This window comes from Sebastes umbrosus, chromosome 18, assembly GCF_015220745.1.
Source record: "Sebastes umbrosus isolate fSebUmb1 chromosome 18, fSebUmb1.pri, whole genome shotgun sequence".
NCBI classification, from domain to species: Eukaryota; Metazoa; Chordata; class Actinopteri; order Perciformes; family Sebastidae; genus Sebastes; species Sebastes umbrosus.
Window position 1 is genome coordinate 13988456 of NC_051286.1, and position 20179 is coordinate 14008634.

Genomic DNA, 20179 nt, shown 5'->3' on the forward strand with positions numbered 1-20179 from the left:
CAGTGTAATATCAGCCAACAATCCAACCTTCAACCTGAGCTAGCCTTACCCGGAAATTACCTATAGCTATTTAGCCAAAGCTAGTATAGTGGTGAGCTCATGTTTTTACAGTGCACATGACACCAGAGGGCGTCGTGAAGAAGGGAGGCTTCATTTTGATAAAAGCTCTGTTGGAGGATGCACGCAAGGTATGTGGGCAATTTTTAGCCACCTATTTTTCCTGCTTATTTAGCCTCGTTGTGCATCAGAGTTAAGCCACATTGCATGAACAGGAATAGCTTATTATAAGAAGAATGGACCGAATATAATCTCCTTATACCATCTCCACCAGGTTGCTATTGTCCTGTAAACAAAAGTGGCTAAGCTAGCACAGTTAGCAGCTGCAAATATGGACCTTGTTCACTGTGCATGTGTCTGCTTTGACTGGTCACATATATTGTTTTAATATTAGCAGAATCTGCAGCTTGCAAAATCTAGTCTTTTGTTACTGCTGCACCTTAAGACAAAAGCTGAAATCTCCTCACAGAGGAGTTCCCATTGAGCAAAGCTGCTGTATTAAACTGAAGAATGTAGCTAGGTGGGGTAATGTTGCTCCACATTTAGCCTTTCCCCTGGTTGCTTAGCCTGTTATATAACACTTTCACATGCATGCACTGCGGTTGATTTATGCTCTTTAGGGTGTGTGATTGTTTGGTTTATTGTCACAGCCAGCTTGCTTTAGTGCAGCCATGATCTGCATGTTTACATCAACTGGGATTCTGGATGCTAATAATAGACACACTGTTGTGATTAATGTTTACTGTTGCAGCAATAACTAGTAGCAGATGTGTGTGTGTGTGTGTGTGTGTGTGTTTCCTCCACAGCAGAGCAGAGTGATGCATTTTTCCATCCTGTTGTTGGTCAGCCATTGTAGAGGCTCTCTGAGTGGCCTGACATTGCATATTATTATAGGATGCTTTCATCACCCTCCACTTTAAAAGCTGATGCACTGTCAGTTTTTGCTTTTTTTTGCATTGTAGTGTTGAGTGTTGTAGAGTGAGGAGGCACCCTGTGAGCCTGCTAATCCCCATCACTTTTATTTCCTCTGCAGGACAAGTGTGAGAGCTCAGTGTGAGAGGTGATCTTCCTCCAAGTCAGCTGGCTTGGAAAACACTGAGTGGGTGAGGTGTGTGTGAGGGTGGATGTTTGTATGGATGCTGCTTGACTGCATGCAGATTTAGGACCCTGGCCTGATGGAAAAGAGAGACAGGAAGCCGGGATATTTTGCCAGGTAAGGGACTCTATGTGTGTGTGTCATTTGCATTTAAATATTTTTCATGCAGCAGAACTGATGTCAAGCTAGGGCTGCAGGATTATGGCCAAAATGATAATCAGGATTATTTATTGAGATCACGATTATTTATCACGATTATTCATAGATTTTTAACAACAACATGTTTTTGTTTTTTTTACTGCACTTTCACATTAGAATAAACAGAGCACTGCTTTCACTTCCATGCTTTGCCACATTCCTGCTAATGTACAAACTAGGGCTGCACGTTATTAGAAAAAAAAATTGCAATATTTATTTTTCTGCAATATGAAAAAATACAAGAATATTCACCCTACTGTTTGCTAGCTACATTTTAAAGTTAAATGCATCGATCTGGTGAACTTTGAGAGCAAAATTAGCAACATTAAGAGACAAAAGAAACATAATTATAATTATAATCATAAACACATTTGTTTGTAAAGATAATATCTATCCCCAAAAGTGAAGCCAAAACATCTCGATCGCCAGGTGGTGGCTGGCTGTCAGTTTAGGGAGTGTTTGATTTGATATGCTGCAGAGTTTTCTATAAGCAGAACATGCATTTTATGATCAATATCGCAGGCAATCATTTTCATTTAAATGTGGGAAGCCAAAATTGTGATTAATATTTGATTAATTGTGCAGCCCTATGTCAAGCACTGACATTTATTATGGGGGCACATTGCATGGGTGGAATATGATCTCAAAAAAGTACAAAATGCATCTCTCATCAGGGACCCTGCCTTGGATTATTTTAGTAATCCAGTTAAGTCAATGTTGTTTTAAGAATCACAAATTTGCCTCAGAGGGCTTTACAATCTGCATAGCATGTATCCTTAGACCCCTTGATGAGAATAAAAGAAAAATTACCAACAAAATAAACTTTAACAGGAGAAAAAATGTCAATCTGGAGAAACAGAATGATATAATATGATATAAGAATGATATAAATATATATTTGTTATTCTATCTATGTCACTCAGCCCAGGTATCACCTGCTGGAGAGTAAAGTCCAAAGTATTTTCTTTTATAAACAACAAGTTCTACTTAGTACATTGCTTGTTGGAAGTGACATTATGGCTTTTCCATTGTGCTGCACGGTCGTTTGTACCTTGACAATCTGCTGTAAAGGCACATTAACTTATTCATTCTCACCTTCTTTAAATCATGGATCGGCACCGCTAAGTCACCTGTCTCTGAGCTGCACCCGGCCTCATATAATCCGAGTCATGCGTCAGAGTCTCTTCACCCACAGGGAGGATGTCGACTGTAAAATTGGATTTTAGCAGCATTGTGAAACATGATAGCAGGAAATGTGCAGAGAGAGATTTGTCACAGTTACAGGGAATAGATGGTCAAGGAATCGGCGGGTTATGAACAAAGATCGGCCCTTTCTTTCTGACGTCAACACAGATGATGAGAGACGTAAGAACTGTATGATCGACTGGCAGGTGTTTATTTTAGAGAGCTGAGTGAATAATATAAGTAGTGTGCTACTGTGTAATATGGCTTGAATGTGTCTAAATCAGAATACAGTTCTTGTTGTGCTTGATTTATCCCATCCCTCCTGGTCGGCTCTACATGATCAGTATATCGTAGCGTGGGAAACTAACTTGTTTGTCTTGTTTTATGGCTAAAATGGACAAACAATTGCTCCTATGTAAATTAAGGTCAACGTTAGCCACAAACTGAATAAACAAGTTGATTTATGGATAAGCACAAGTCGTCTGGTTAGTGTGCTGTTGATATCAGAGTTTGTGGGCTTGGGTGAGGTAATGCGATGTTATTCTTTCTTATTATGTCTCAGCTTACTAGTTCAGGCTATGCTGACCGCCTGGTACAAATCTGCAATTTATCTTTTGTTTTATTGATTCGATTGGCTTATGTTTGGAAATATTACATTATTATTTTGTGATGGCATCACACTTCAGTCGATCTCTAATTATTAAATAAGCAGTGCATTAAATCTTAATGGGATTGCAGGCTTTGAGCTGAGTCAGTTTCCTGCAGTGTGGGTACCTGTGGGAGGGACAGAGCAGCAAAACAACAGTGGAAAGGTGCAAGATGAAGCAGACCTCTACTACTACTGTAAAGACTAATAGCCATATTGTGCCTGTGTGGACAGAAAGTGAACATGTCAGGAAGGAAAATCAGCCCGATCTCACCAACACAGCTCCTGCTATAACATGTAGCTTTCCTGCTAGTTGCACCATATGCTGCCTCACTTCCTGATGAAGAAAGGTCATTGTGGAGCATACACATTCCATTAACAAGTACTAATCCGTCTTACACTTTTTTGTGTTTTGTTGTTTTACAAAAGTGAAACTCTTTACATGTGATCAGATTTTTTTGACACTGAACAACAGAAAAAAATATTCTCCTAGTTAAAGGTAGGGTTGGTAATGCTGAGAAACTAGCAAGAGTACACTAGATTTTAAAAATGATCCAACCAAAAAAGACAGCCCAGTGTTTCCAACTCTTTACCAATGAATGTATCTAGCAGTACTAGCTCCAAAAGTCACTAGATCTAGTGTGAAAGTAGCAAAGTCTGCAACACTGACAGTACGTCACTTCAGGCCTCCCTCCAAAGTCACTCCCCCCACTATTATCATTATGAACATAAACATATCATAATGAACGTGAACAACGAACATGGCTATTGTTTGCACGGCTGTCGAACTAGCAGCTTGTGGAAGACTCCGGTGATGCACAATGAGTGCACGGGCAGAGTGCACACAGGTAGGCAGACAGATAACCCGTCCAATCATTACGTTTGGACCTCATTAAATGATTGGACGGGGTTATTCCAGTCCTGCGACAGCCACAGAAACTGGATTTTTTTCTTTTTTTGTGAGCACATTTGATTTATTGATTGCTGTCGGGATGTAATGAGAATTTCAACAAATATAACAAAAATGTTTTTGAACAGCACCACCAACCCTACCTTTTTAATAAGTGAAAAATATATCAACCAACTGATTTAAATCAAGTAGGAATACGAAACACAACATAAATGCATGCAAGTATTCACTCCCTTAACATGACATGTGACGATATATCATATGATATGATATTCCAAACAAATCTGAGTTTACTGAAGAATTAAAGGCACTGAATATACAGTAAAGTACAATAAGCTGTACGTTTTCTGAGAGCAAACTGTGCACACACACTAGTGATTGAGGCTCATGGCAACTCTAAAGGAGCTAAAGTCTAAGATAGAGAGACACCGCACATGAAGTAACGATTATCTTGGTGATTTTACCGGTCACAGCTTAATGACTGTTGAAAACTCACAAGACAGATATGTGGGACACTGTGAATTAAAGGGGAAAAAGGCTCTATTGTTTAATGAGACCGTCGTACTAAACTATATTTTTGATGTACACTGCACATACACTTTCCCTCATGAAGCCTGGAGGTGGTAGCGTCATGCTTCGGGGAAGCCTCTTTGCTGCAAGACAGTTGTGGTCAAATGATGCTGCAATATGGAAACATCCTGAAGGCAACTAGTGTCTGCTAGAGAAGTGATTCCCAAACGTTTCCTCGTCAAGGACCCCTTTAGACCAAGGACTCCCACTTGATAAGATTCTGTCCCAATGTCCCCAATCTGATTGGATTTTTGCTTTTAGATGTTTATTACATAAAGTGTATTAAACCCATGACCAAAATAGTCATAGATTCTGTCATTGTGTTACTTATGGATGGAATTGTAGTGAATATAAATTGCTGGGGACCCACTGGAACCCGATAAAGGACCCCTGGGGGTCCCTGGACCCCACTTTGGAAACCAGACCCACCTGCTAGAGAACTGCGATTTATTTTCCAGCAAACATAACGTCAAAGAAACAGGAATTTGCCTAAAAACAAATGAACAGAACAGACAGTGAAGTTACAACATCAAAATTGCATCCAGTAATAAGATTATATATCAAATCTACACATATACAAACAATACAAACAATCGCTTGACAGGTACCTTATGTGCCTATTGTCTTGAGGTGTGTGTGATTATCTATGTAATTAGTTATTTTGTATTTTCATTTTCACTTGTTACCTCCAGTGTTGGAGTATATCTCTGTCGTTATGGATGCACTGGTTACAAACTGAAGGTTAAAGAGGAGAGAAGAAGGGGAAAATCTTAAAATGAAGGCTTGAGAGATGCCCCAGAGTGAAACCGACTGCAGATTCTTGAGTTCATCACTACCAGATGTGTGCTGCTTGCTCCAGTTAAAGTGGGAGAGAGACCTGAGGCTATGGGAGAGGCCTGAACTGTGTCTGTCTGCAGCTTTATCGACCCACTCTTGCCTTTCCATTAGGGCACTTGAACACTTAAAACGCTTCTCTTTTCGTTTTTTTCTTTTATTATTCTTTTACCCGGGGCTTTGCAGGGCAACCCTACCCATATCACTCAGAGCTTCTGATAAATCAATTTGTTCTTATCTTTTCTTAACATACTCATAAGCACACTTACGTTTTCAGTGGGGCTCATAGAGCGTGCACTATCCTTAAGTGCACCACTAACCCAGTGTTTCGACTGCACTGCAGTTCCCCTTAATGAACCCCAACAGGGTCTGGAGATGCCATTACATCACTGCCTCACCTATCAATGATTTAACAACGGGGTAAAGGACAGTCTGAGAGGAAAATACAGCTGACGCAGTAAAGTAAAGAGAGAGAAAAGTTCAATCCAATAACTTTGAGCAACAATAGTAGCACCTTGACAGAAGGTCTGATCATTAGACAACAAACAATGTGCTGTTTCTGGGAGTAGTTGATGTTTTATAATGAAAAGGTCATCAACTATAGAGTGCTGCAGGGATGACGTATTTTTGTAGGCCAACCAGGAAGTTAGCATCGCCCTGGTTCCCTCGTCAAAAAGCCAATGGGATTTTTCCATTGGGTTTTGGATTATTGTAGAAAATAAACTCTGTAGCAAACAAACGTTTATGATACTTACACGTTTTGTTCTCTTTAATCTTGTGTTAACCACAGACCTTATTTCAGCCCAAAAACCTGATGAAACTGACTTCCATACAAGGGACCCGGAAGTGCAGAAATGCTCATTTCCGTGTTTTAGGACTCATTCCTGCAGCGCTGTATAACATTAAAATGGTTCGGTGCCTGTGCACATGTTCATACATACTATATATTCATCTCAACCTGAAAGAGTTGTCATGGAATAAGTTATAACAAATGTGATCATCTACGCTCCTGTGCTTTTTTTAATTTACTTCTAATAAATATATCTATGTCCTCTGGCGTCCCATCAGGCTGAAGAGGCGGCGACAGCTCAAGCAGAGCCAATCAGAGAAGAATGTGACTGAGCAGAGTCCGGCGATCATTTCCTGTCCAGACATCCCAAATGACAGCGACCCCAACAAGAAGACTGACCTACAGAGAATAACAGCAAAGCCACCTGCAGGCTCGGGTAAGACATGCATAACAATACACGGACACCTCGAGAACTGGTGACGCTCTGCTTGGGCGCCCAATTCAAATGTTATCAGTCGCTATAAGCACCATAGATATGGGTCATTAGGGAACTATTACACCTACTGCGTTGTAAAAGTGAAAGCGAAACGTTACGTTTTGAACACAAACAAAGAGGCTTCTTTAGTCTTCATGTTTTGGCTTAAAATAACTACATTTCAAAAGTCATGCGAACACCAGTCTCCTGGGTGAAAGTCCTGTGTTTTGTGTCCCATCCATTGCCCCCGACCTCCACCCCTTATGACGTTTCTCACTACCGCTTCTGCTCCTGTCATAATTACTACAGTGGCTAGAGGTCACTGTCGTCTTCTTTTAGACCTTCTTTCAGTGATCTACCATATGAATAGATGGTAAAACTTACCAGTGGGTGTAGTAGGCCCCTATTGACCCACATCCATGGTGCTTATAGTGACCGATAACGCCTATTTGTGGCTTGATAACAATCTAATCGGCTGGCTTGGGGCAGTCTACTTCTGCTACTATCCGTTAGTGGCTTATCTTGCCCTTCTCAGTGTGACAGATTAGCTCGTCATCATCCAGCTAAGCCTTTTACAAAGCAAAACCCTCTGTTCACCACCATTCTTACAACCCTGTAAACTAACCAACTAATCTCCCATCAGTCACTGGGTAAAGACCATGAGAATTATAATTTAGTCACAAATATTCTAGTCATAGTCCTCCATTATGGCAGTTAATTAACCTTGGTGTATTGGCTCCATTCAAAGCGGGTTTACTAACTAATCAGAAAGAAATCTTACTCCCGGCAGACCAAAACTAAATATCGGCTCTTGTTTCTTAGTAAAACTGGGGTTTTTTTGTTGCCCTCTGTAAATACCCATTTTCAGACAAGCAAGATATCAACTAGTGGTATTACTGTCAACGTTAATTGTATTCTCCTGCTCTGTTATTTGACTGATGTGCAATCCTCTGTGTTGGGAGCGACCTCAGCAGTTTTAAACCGGAAGTTGCATAATCTTTTATCCTGTAGTGTTTTACAGTTGGTGATGACATTTAAGTATCCGTTGTGACTGTATTCACAACGGATGTGAGTACTGAGTGCAAGTATTGCAATATATTGAAACCTAACTCCCGTATAATGATACGTGTCGTATCGCCAGATTCTTGCTAATCCACAGCCCTAATAAATATGACTCTTAAATGTGAAAGAATATTATTTTTGAGGGTTTTCTTTCAACCATAGGAGAAAGTTGCTGAAATAGACCAATCTACTACATTGCATCATTAAGCTATTGAACTCAGTGTGAACACTGGAAGTTACTAAAAAGAAATGATTTGTGATGAACCAATGTCAGTGCAAGCTAATTGTCAGAACATATCTATCGCTTCATATTTTTCCGACGATAAACCTAATCGAACCTGCATATTTTGCCGTCTAATGTTACATCATGCTATCATGAGCTGCTGAGTTTGTTTGCAGCATAAATCATCACCGTCTCCTTCATGTTGACAGTGATAATGGACTCTAGTCGTGCGTGCAGCGGGTCAGCCAGCTGTGTAAACTCTGCGTTAGGTGTTTTAATAAAACCACATCATTGTTACCTGCAGCCCATCAAATCGAATATGATGCTCTGCTGTGTAACAGACAAACAAAGCTTAACTCTTTATGCGCTTTCAGCTAAAAGTCCATAGCCTGCAGTGCTTCATAGCACATTACCAGTCATGGTATAAATTCAATGAATAAGCGGCAGTGTTCAGAGACGTGACAGCGGTCTTGTGTTTGATGCTCAGTACAGTAAAGAGAAGCTGGAGTCTGGCTGTCTAATGCTTAGTCATGCCCTCTGTTTCCATGGAGGAGGCAGCAGTGTAATTTAGCATTCAGGGAGTGGTACACTAATAGCTTCTGTGTTCTTGGCAAGAAGAAAATGCTGACTGTGGAGCTTGTCTACTACAAGGGTCAGATTATGCGTGTGTGTGTGTGTTTATGATAACTGCTTCAGCATGTGTAGGGCAGTGTTTTAAGGCTGGATAATGATAGCACTGCTACTGACTCAAAAGACAATTAAGCACAGGATACTTCGAAGTCATCTCTTCTGGGGTATTTCTTTGCACCGCCCTCATTGGATGGCGTTTTCATTTTTACTGTTTATTTACTGGTTTAAACAGTGTAACATTTCTGGGATCTATTAACAGAAATGGAATATAAAATTCAACTAACTATGTTTTCATTTGTGTATAACCACCTGAAACTAAGAAACTTTTGTTTTCGTTAGCTTAGAATGAGCCGCTCATGTCTACATAGGGAGCGGGTCCTCTTCACAAAGTGCACCATGTTGCTCCGCCATGTTTCTACTGTAGCCCAGAACGGACAAACGAAACACTGGCTCTAGAGAGAACCTTTCACATTTTAACGTTACCTGAAGGCCACCGTAGTTCTCCGACACGCTTGTGAAACCGCGGTAACGTAAGCCCCAGAGTGCAAAACAGTGGTACCACCACTCTAAAGTAGTGTTATTATGGTATGGATGGCCTCTGAGCGTGGCGAACGGCGTTACCACGGTTTTGCGCTCGGTGAGCGGAGAGGTACTCAGTTGGTTGCAATCTGCAACCACATCACTAGATGCCACCAAATCCTACACACTGTACCTTTTAAATAGATCTCTTATCAACCCAGAAAGTTTGAGTTGGACAGAATGAGACCATATATTAATCTCTTACAAGATTATTGACTAATTGTCCTCTGTCTACAAAATCCTTTCTTCATTTTCTGTTTACCTTCTAGACGATGGCTGTAAAAGTAACAATCAGGCAAAGAGGGAGAAGAAGAGGCCACCAGGAACAGTGGACTTCGTTGTGAGTAAAACTATGGTGGAAACACATTCAAATAACATGCTGACTCATTCGCAGAAAAGTTTGCATCATGTAGTATTTTGTGGGGGTGTAAGAAAATATAAAAAATATTGAATATCGCGATATTATGTTTTGTGATACTGTATCAATTCTCAAAAACACTATTGATTTTTAATTACATACTATGATTTCACAATATATATCGCCTTGTCTACAGTATTGCAATATATTGAATCGTAACCCCTGCATCATGATACGAATCATATCGCCAGATTTTTGCCAGTACACCAGGGCTGCACGCTTATTGCCAAAATGATAATCACGATTATTTTTGATCAATATTGAGATCATGATTATTTATCATGATTATCCATTGATTTTAGGGACAACAGATATGTTTTACTGCACTTTAACATTTCAATGAACAGACTGCTTTCACTTCCATGTTGTGTTACATTCCTACTAATGAACAAATCTTTGCATCAGAATAAGACTGATCCTTATTCACAGTGCAATCTTGGTGCATTTTTGTTTAAAACGAGTAATATGCAGTACATTACTCTTCTACTCTGGACTGCAGCCGCAACATTTAGTAAAATGTTTCACTGGATGTAGCTGTAAGGTGCACGCGCCAGCTGGCTGTTAGTTTAGGAATGGTTTATTATGCAGTGGAGCATTTAAAACGTCAATATCACAGTCGATCATGTTCATTTAATTGTTGGAAGCCAAAATTCTGGTTTAATATTTGATTAATTGTGCAGCCATTTAATACGCAGCTCTAGTATTTTGACCTGTGTGCCTTTTTATTAAAATGAGTTCATCTCTTGTTACAGGTGGGACCTGACGATTCCCTCAACAGCATCGCACTCACGTTCAACGTCACCCCAAACAAACTGGTCCAGCTGAACAAGCTTTTCTCTCGCAGCATCTACCCCGGCCAGGTGAGAACCTCGGCAGTAACACAAACCGCTGCTTCGTTATTCCTCCAACTGGCTGACCATCAGCTGTCCATCATTATTATTATTATTGCAGAAGCTGTTCGTCCCCGATGTGAGCCAGTCAGAAACTGACCTCAAGTCTCCGAGTTCCTCTGATCCCTCCTTCACAAATGGCTCATCAGAGAAAGCATCACATGTAAGTAAAGAGTCATTCATCATGTTGCTTAGAGTACATGGCGTTATGCAGTAGTTTACAGCAGCCATTTAGGGACAAATCTTGACTATGAAGCTTTCCAAAAAAGGCAGAAATGCCACAAAAAAAATCATAAATAACATATAAATCCACCTTTGATCTTTATTTGGTGTAATTGTATTAATTATACTTTACTTCAGGGTCTGTTAAAAACAGCAGGCACTGGTAAAGTCATCCACTGATTATCTTGAGAGTTGCACAGTTAGATAATATAACAAGAGTCTTTTTTGTGTCTTTTCAAGCTTTGTCTAAAATTGTCCGTCTACACTGGCTCCCTAACGGTGAGGCAATTATTTTTAAGTGAAATTATGGCTCTGATGCTACAAAACTTTGTATTTTTCTCTCGTAATTCAATTTCTGATACCCTCCATGATGGATTACAAATTGAATCCATGGTATGAGTGATCAGTTTTTAATGTTAAGTGCATAAACAATGTAGACTGATTATTTTGCAATTACACATACAGGCTACCCAAGCGCCTGTCTAAGCAGGTGAGTCTTTAACTGACCTTTAAAAGAATCTGCTGAGTCAGCGGACCCTAAGGGTGCGGGTAGAGCATTCCGTAGTTTAGGTGCTACGGCCTCGAAAGGACGATCACCACGAGTCTTAAGGCGAGTGCTTGGGACAGACTACAGGTTTTGGCTGTTTGACCTCAGAGAGCGAGCTGATGAGTAAGGGCGAAGTTGTTCAGCCACATACGCAGGAGTCTGACCGTGCAGTGCTCTGTAGGTGAGAGTGAGAATTGTAATGTGGATCCTATATAGGCTGCCAGGAGCCAATTAAATGGAGAGATCTGAGTATCTGGGTGATGTGAGACTGTTTATTTGACCGTGTGAGTAGTCTAGCGGCAGCATTCTGAATTGACTGCAGACGATCAATAGCAGACATACTGAGTGAGAAGAAGAGTGCATTACAAGAAGAAGAAACCTCAGTAGGTCATGCAGGACTTCTACTTGTAACAAGTATTTTCACACTGTGCCATTACTACTTTCACTTAAAAATATCTGAGTTCTTCTACCACCATTGCACAAGCATAACATTCAGGTGTCTGATCTGTCCTTTTCGCTTCCTTCAGGACGGCATTGCTAACATGTCGGCAAAGTCTCTCCGGCGTGAGCTCTCCCCAAACTCGGAGGACGATAGCCCGGCAACGGTTAAATTCATCAAGATGAGCTGCAAATATTTCACTGATGGCATGGTAAGAAGCCTGGAAAATTCATGCTGAAACTGAATTTACTGAGATTGGATTTTCTAGTTATTTTATATACTAAACAAGTATGCCCTCCTCAGCACCGCTGTCTCTCTGTGTGTTGTGTCATTGTTGCAGGGGGTGGTGGGAGGCGTGCTGATCGTGACACCCAACAACATCATGTTTGACCCCCACAAGTCCGACCCGCTGGTGATCGAGCACGGCTGCGAGGAGTACGGCCTGATCTGCCCCATGGAGGAGGTCGTCTCCGTGGCGCTCTATGACGACGTGTCACGCATGAAGCTCAAAGACGCTCTGCCATCGTAAGAGCTCCCAACAGTCTATCTTTCTTCATTTCCCCTCTTTTGTAACGGTTCTTCTTCCAGTCCTCAGCTCTGTTTCCTCCTTTCTTGTTCCTCCTTCCAGTTTCATTTTGTTTTGTTCATGATTAAAACTGTACAGAGCCCTTTCGGTTCACAGGAGTTTTCACATTTCCCTCTTTACCACATCCCTTTTTTTAAGAAGTACTTTTGTTTTTGCTGGATCTTGTCTAGTTCTGAGTTTAAAACATGTCATTTTTCATTAAATGTTTTGTTTCATTAAATGTTTTACATCACATGTTATTTTGTTTTGTATCATTCTGGTCATTTATAATTTCTGTTTGGACCTTTTTTTTGTTTTTTCCCTTTTCATTTCCATCCCGGTTTCCGGTATGTGTGATGCCCCGTGACCCCACAGAGACCTACCCCAGGATTTGTGTCCTGTGTACAGGCCCGGCGAGTGGGAGCAACTGCCGTCAGAGCGAGATCTAAACCCCTTCAGCCGCTATGAAGCCCTCGATCCGAAGCGACCGATCGTCTTGGACGACATCGAATCAACCCTCTCAGAAACGGGTAAAATCCTGTCATCCAATGTTGACTGTATTTGTCTATAGTGAGTCCACGCTCCAAAGTGATCCTCCTCTTAATCTTATTAATGGAATCACTCCAAAGTGGTGGTAACTCTGGGTTAAGACTTTTTGGGGTGTGTTTTATGTTTTTTATGAATGAAAGTGGCTTTTGAATTTTCAAAATATCAGCTCTGTGACCAAATTTTTGTAAATGTATTTCTGAATGTCGACTTTTGAGCATCCAAATATGGCTTTAGCATATTGCAGGGGACCGGGGGGTAATATTCTGAGAAAAAACTTGAATATTCTCTGAGATTAAAGTCACAAATTTACAAGAAAAAAAACTTGAATAGTCTCTGAAATTAAAGTCACAAAGTTTCGAGAAATAAAACTTTATTTTTTTAGGTTAAAGTCACAAATTTACGAGAAAATAAAATATATTTATATATATTTTTTTACCTACAATGGCCCTATTACGCCGTCATAGGTTCCAGCTTCTCAGATATGAATATATTTTAATCTTCTTAGTCTTCTATGGTAGTAATTGATTAACTTTGGTAGGGTAATTGTTTTTCACTATTTTCTGCCATTCAAACCAAATGAATCAAAAAACATTTGCTGATTGATTGTTAATGAAAATGTCTTGATAAAATGTTTTGACAAAAAGTGTATTATCTTCTCAATACCAGCGAGCACAGAGGGCGAGCAGACAGAGAAGTCTCCGTCAGACGAAGGCTTCACAGAGTTGGAGCCAACAGTTAACGGGAGCACTGAGGAGGCAGAGGGAACGTCCTCCAAAACACCCAACGTTGTCAGCAGGGACCAACAGGAACTAGGACCAAGCTGCCCAGGCCGGGGAGACATTCAGGACAAGTCGATTCTTGGTAAAACTAAAGGGAAGCAGGATGATGAAGAGGATGAGGGCGTAGCTCAGAACAGCTCCATTGAGGATGTAGAGTCAATAAAATCCTCTTCAGAGACTGATAAACAGGGTGATAAACCTACAAACCCAGAGGAAACCAAAGATATAAAAACTAAAGGGACCGAAGAGCTGCTAAATGATGCACATGATGAAATAATCGGCGCACCAGTGGACCAAAGCAGGGAACTGAGTCTGAAGGAGGCTTCAGAGGTTCGTGGGGAGTCGAGTCAGAAGAGACAAAGCCCAGACGGACCAGCAGGAGGAGCTGAACTCAGTGAGGAGGAGAGACGGAAGAAAAGCTACGAGGCTGAAGTGAAGTCATGGCTGCTGGAGAGGATGCAGGCTCCAATAGAAGGTAGGAATTATCTGTTTGGGTTTAAGGGGTGGGACTAAATTGCAAATATTGTCTGCTGAATAGTTTTGTTGCAACCATTATTTAATTCTTATTTTTTTTGTACTTTATCTAATTATATCTGTATTACTTATTTATTTTTATATTCTGCCATTTATTTCCTGTACGGGTGATTTAACGTGGTGGCAGGACCACAGGGATATAAGTAGGTGTTGGGAATCTGGTGAATTTATTTTATTCATTTATTTATTTTTATTTAGTTATATATTATTTATTTGAATAATAATAATAATTAATAAAAAATGATTTTATGCATTATAATTTTTAATTTATTTTTTGTCATTTTTATTTCTTTATTATTTTATTTCATTTATTTATATTTAATTTGTCATATTTCTTTATTATTTATTTAAATAATAGTAATAATAATTAAAAAATATGTTTATGTATTATTATTATTAACTTTTTTTTCCTCCCTTGTTTTTGAATATTTCATTTTACAATTTACAGTTACTGTCTGTTAATATATGTACATATTATTTTATTTGTAATGGTTTAGGTTGTAGTAATTTTTTCTAAGGAAACAATAAATAGCATGATTCAAAAAAAAAGAAAAGAAAGAAAAGATCAGACTTTGGCGAATCCGTGTGGGCGCAAATGGAAGCTACAATAAAATGAAGGAGTGTAGCATTAAACTAATCAAACTCTCTTATCTCTATATTTCAATATTCCCGTTCTCTATAGACATGCTTTTCTCATCCGAGGAGAAGAGTAAAATCCCACCTATGTTCCTGTGCTTCAAAGTGGGAAAGCCAATGAGGAAGTCCTTTGCCACTGGGATGACCTCTAGTCCCGCCCACTCATGTGGGGCCCGGGGTAAACAGCCAGAGTACTGGTTTGCTGTGCCACAAGAAAGGTGAGACGGTGATAAATGATACTCGACCCTATTCTTAAACTACAATTACCAACCAATCCAATATACTGAGTGTGTGTGTGTGTGTGTTCCAGGGTGGACCATCTGTATGCATTTTTCGTCCAGTGGTCTCCAGATGTGTACGGGAAGGAGGCTCGAGAGCAGGGCTTTGTTCTGGTGGAGAAAGACGAGCTGGACATGATAGACAACTTCTTCAGTGACCCCACGTCTTGCAGCTGGGAGGTAAGCTCAGTGGAGAAGTAGGCGGCTAACAGAATAAAGACTATGGTGTGTTCGCTGACATTTCTTAATGCCATGTTTTTGCACTTTGGCTTGAGACCTTTGACGTTTTGAAATGTGCTTAATTTATGACATAGTATGTCTTTGTGTCGTTGATTTCTCTTTAATGCTGCTTATATGCTTGTTTCGCTCCCAAGATCATCACCATCGACGAGGCGAAGCGCAGGCAGAGTTTCGGCAGCTGTGACGGTGAATTGTCGTTGGATGCGCTGCCCGCACTCAGTGATACCAGTGATCTGCTTCAGGACACGCACATTGAGAAGGTTATTTTCTAATTCAAACCAGTTATTTGCAGCTGGCTACGAAACCACATAAAACAATTCAGTTATAGGAAGAAATATGCAACATACTGATCAGTACGCTTCCTAATCTGATGATGTGTTGGCCCTCCAGCTTGCCTGTCGCTTGCCAGCCCGTGTGCAGATTTACCCCTGGAGACTGGCCTACAGCACTGTGAAACACGGGACCAGCCTGAAGACTCTGTACAGGAGCCTGGCAGACGTGGACAGTCCTGTGCTGTTGGTCATCAAAGACATGGATAACCAGGTACAGTGGATAACTGTCAAAAGGAAAGGGCTGTATGTAATAGTAATAGTTGTCTCCTGGACAATTATCATTCACCAAGCCTGACTACATTAGATTAGATTATACGATTTGCACTGGATCTACATTTGCCTGCCGTATGTCGAGTCATGTTTTTTGAACGCTGTCAATGCAGCATTGTCAGTGCACATCCTCAACACCGTCATGACTGAGCTAGTCACAACTCCCCAGAGCAACACATTGGGTTTTTAGGTTTGGAGTGTTTCACATTTTATGGCCCTGTGCGCATGATTTTTTATTTTTTTAACTTCGGACTTTGACGTCTCCTACACTGCAGTAAAAACTTATACCATCAGGTTGATTTCAAATTTCCTATAATTAAAAACTTCACGAGGGTTTTAACTCCTAGTTGAAACAGTTCAAGGCTGTTTATGATTATTTGTTCCACGTCTTTTCATCCTTAAACTGAATCCGACTGTCGTCACACACAGATATTCGGGGCTTTCTCGACTCATCCCTTCAGAGTGAGCGAACACTGCTACGGCACAGGAGAGACATTCCTCTACAGCTTCTGTCCTGAGGTCAAGGTTCGTATTGAGTTAGTTTAAGAACTCAGTTCGGGTATTTAGGTTTATTCTAAAAAAAAATGGCAATATCGGACATTGTTTGCTCTCGATTTTCAGGTGTACCGCTGGACGGGGGAGAATTCTTACTTTGTGAAGGGCAATACTGATTCTCTGCAGATGGGAGGAGGAGGGTAAGTAGATCTACCAGCTACACTGCAAATTCACCCCTCGCTAAGCCACTCCCACCTTGGTTACTGTTGCTAGGTCACGTCAATATAGCGTTTATACGCGTGTATATCGGCAATCTACACCCCTTTGTTTGCCATCAAATAACGTCCACCTGTTTTCTAACTCCCTGCAGCGGTCACCTGGGTCTGTGGTTGGACGCCGAGCTGTTCCGAGGCACCACCACCAAATGCGCCACCTTCAACAACCAGCCACTCTCCGTCCAGCAGGACTTCAACATCCACAGCGTGGAGGTCTGGACCTTCGAGTAGCCTCGCCTGCTCCCAGCTGCTCCTACATTCACTCTCCGCTCCAACACCCCCCAAGTCTATTACGCACCGCTTGGAGGCGAACCTAGCTACCCCACAATGACACTAAATGTTCTGTGAGAGAGAAGCCTGTGCCGTTGTTACGTTGACTGGCAAACAGAGCGGTCTTCTGTAGCCTGTTTTGAGGTGACCTGCAGGTAAGTAGGGCCAGTTCACGTCTGGTTCCTCCTTCCTTCATATAGGTGGAAGTGTGAGAAAATGTCGTTGCTCTCAGTTCATTGGCTGCCTTAGACATGTGTCAACGCCTCCAGCTTTCCCAGCATGCAGCCTGCCTGACCACCATGAGCTCATGAGGAGAGGGAGGACAGGAAGGCTGCTGATGTTACTGTTAAAGTTATCCCGAAAAGATTTTATGTGTGTGAAAAGAACAAGGTATCCCATAATGCTGTAAGTTAATGTGTGCAGAAATAATGATGAATTAGCATCTTTGGGAATGTACAGGATTTTTTGTCAATTTAAAGGAAGTGGAAATTACCAGGGAGATTTTTTTTTCTTTAATCCTCCCACCATTAAATGAATTTTCAGAGCGGGAAAACGTTGTAAATGTTTACAATGGAAGTGTTACACTTCCTCCGAAGGCTGTCTTGTTCTTGAGTTTTTAGATGAACTGAATGTTCCATTGCATTTCCTCACAACTACGTATAATGTTTTAATTCCTCCGTACAATCCAAAACAAGCGGTAAAAGCCAGGTTTTGCAATGACCAAATATGTTTTATTTTAATTTCACATTTTGTTGTGAGCTCATCATATTTTATAAAATATTTTAGATTTTTTTATTTTTACATTTTATTTTTATTACATTTTGTTTTTATAAAGAATGCTCCGTTGTGTGTTTTTTTTTTTTTTTTTTTTTAAATGGTTGTACTTTTTATAGAAATGTTGTGTTAAATTCTGATTGGACCCAACAAGCACTAGAAGTGACTGTTTGTCAGTATTGAATTCATATCTCACGTTGACTGATTTTATCTCCTTTATTTTCATTTGTGGTCGTCGTCGTCGTTCAGAGAGCCGGTAGACGTTTAACATGATGTCACTTTGCACTACAGGATTAATCGATGCTGTGTTGTGGCCCCGTGTAATTAAGCACTGCTTCAATGTAAAAATGTTACTGAATGCTATTTGATCACCACTACAGGAGGGACGCCTCCTGTCCAAACCACAGGGTCAGCCTGTGCTTTACTTAAAAATAGGTGGAAAAGGGACAGTTTGTTTTTTTGCACTCTGGTATGCCACTAACTAAAAATTCAGATCTACTAACACGGAAAAGAAACGTTCATTTATACCCTGTGTATCCGAAACACAGGCTTGTAGTGCATGAATATGCGATACTGCAAATGTCTGACACCACTGTTATGATACCTGCCATGCTATCCACTACCGCCAGTGATCGCTTCATGTGAAAATGAGCTTTGTTGTCTTGTGTCGTGACTGTGAATGCTCCCTGAGTATTATTTCTCGTGAATCCAAAACTGCTGTGATATCACTAAGGATCTATTTATTGTGTTGTTATATTAAACACATTTAAACCTAAATAAATGTTAAATATATACATATATACGCTAATGGGTTGTGTTGTTTATGTCAAATTTATATCTCCATGTTTTTGCTCTTCTGTGGGATTTAATGATCAGAATATATTAATATAATTTGATTTTATAGAACATTACCGGTGACCTAATGGTATCTTGTTATTCTTGTTAGGACTAGAGGAAGAAGACTGTAATTTGCTGTAATCAGGTTACAGTAAGACACCTTCTTAGGTCTTAGAGGTCTCACTCCACCTCTGTTTTCAGGCACCACAGTTTAATTTGTGAGACCTTAAAGTTCAAGTTTATTGGGGTCTCAGGTTCTCTTCAATAATGCTCATTAAATATGTATATTAAAAAGAAAAATCACAAGTAAAAGCAAAATGAGAACCTAAGACATTAAATAGTGCAAGTTAAAATATAGGGCTTAAATATAAACAAATACTAAAAAAAAGTAATGTACATTTGTGGTAGACAGTATTTCAAATATATGTGACATACATTAAATGTATATCCATATTGAACTTAATGTACTTTTTTGGCTGATTATATGTTATCCACATTCCAATCATACATTTATATATCTTTATAGAACATATATAAAACTGTACAGTGTATTATTTATGTCATACACTTGGAAGGCAATGGTTGGGCTCAAATTACAACAAAACAAAACAGTTTTTCCTCAAAATCTCGCTATACAACATTGAAACTATCTGTATAGCAAGAACTGCTGAGAACGAGGGAAAAGTGTGTGAACCGACTCTGAACTGACCCTTTTAAGCCATTTTTTTTTTTTTTTTTAAGGCATGCTGTTATTGCCCTACAGGTCAATATATATCTTGTCTGCTTGCTGTAACAGTTCAGATCACAAATAGATCCCCAGAGGGAAATTGAGGTGTTACAGCAGCAATTGACATAAATCCCCAAAAACATGCGTCACTCACACAAAAGACACGAGGTAGGTACGAAAAACACTGTATTTACAAATCTCTTTATAAATGTACATACCTATTACTTTACACTAGATCAGGGGTCAGCAACCTGTGGCTCCGGAGCCACATGGGGCTCTTTAGCTCCTCTCCAGTTGCTCCCTGTGGATTTTTAAAAATGGAAATGAATAACGTTTTTTGTTTATATTTTCATTTTTATTTATCACTGTTGTAGGTCTATGGTACGATGGTACGACGGAGTATTAGGGCCACATTGAGGAAAAAAATAAATCTGAGATTTCGAGAATAAAGTCAAAATATTACGAGAGTCAGAAGTTTAAGAGAAAAAAAAGTCTTAACATTATGAGAACAAAGTAGTAGTAATTTTACGTGTTATTTTCTTTTTTTCTCATAAAGTTATGACTTTATTCTCGTAATATTACGACCTTCTTTTCTCATAAAATTATGACTTTATTCTGGAAATCTCCGATTTTTTTCCCCTCAATGTGGCCCTAATACTCCATAGTACATTTGCTCTTTGGCCCTCACTGCATTAGACGTATATACTATATACTTAAACTATAAGCTGTTTTTTTTTGTTGCCTAAAATGGCTCTTTTGATAGTAAAGGTTGCTGACCCCTGCACTAGATAGAAGAAATAAAACAAAATACAATAAAATAGAGTTAAAGATATGTCTCTGCAGTGGA

At 39.9% G+C, this 20179-nt stretch overlaps 1 protein-coding gene across 5 annotated transcripts; it reads left to right on the forward strand.

Moving 5' to 3' along the window:
• The first annotated feature begins 30 nt into the window (after positions 1 to 30).
• LOC119477323 (nuclear receptor coactivator 7) lies at positions 31 to 18576 on the forward strand. 5 transcript variants are annotated; one of them, XM_037751366.1, is made up of 18 exons: positions 31 to 188; positions 1091 to 1270; positions 6565 to 6722; positions 9525 to 9595; positions 10426 to 10533; positions 10625 to 10726; positions 11026 to 11064; positions 11860 to 11982; positions 12112 to 12296; positions 12712 to 12866; positions 13552 to 14139; positions 14881 to 15052; positions 15145 to 15292; positions 15487 to 15612; positions 15743 to 15895; positions 16384 to 16479; positions 16576 to 16649; positions 16820 to 18576. In XM_037751366.1, the coding sequence occupies exons 2-18, from the start codon at positions 1233 to 1235 to the stop codon at positions 16953 to 16955; spliced, it is 2472 nt and encodes an 823-aa protein (XP_037607294.1). In that variant the 5' UTR covers positions 31 to 188; positions 1091 to 1232; the 3' UTR covers positions 16956 to 18576. The 5 variants fall into 5 exon arrangements, with proteins under 5 accessions (XP_037607294.1, XP_037607296.1, XP_037607297.1 ...); XM_037751368.1 differs by having other exon boundaries at positions 32 to 188; positions 12745 to 12866; XM_037751367.1 differs by lacking the exon at positions 31 to 188 and adding an exon at positions 220 to 331.
• The last annotated feature ends 1603 nt before the right edge of the window (positions 18577 to 20179 follow it).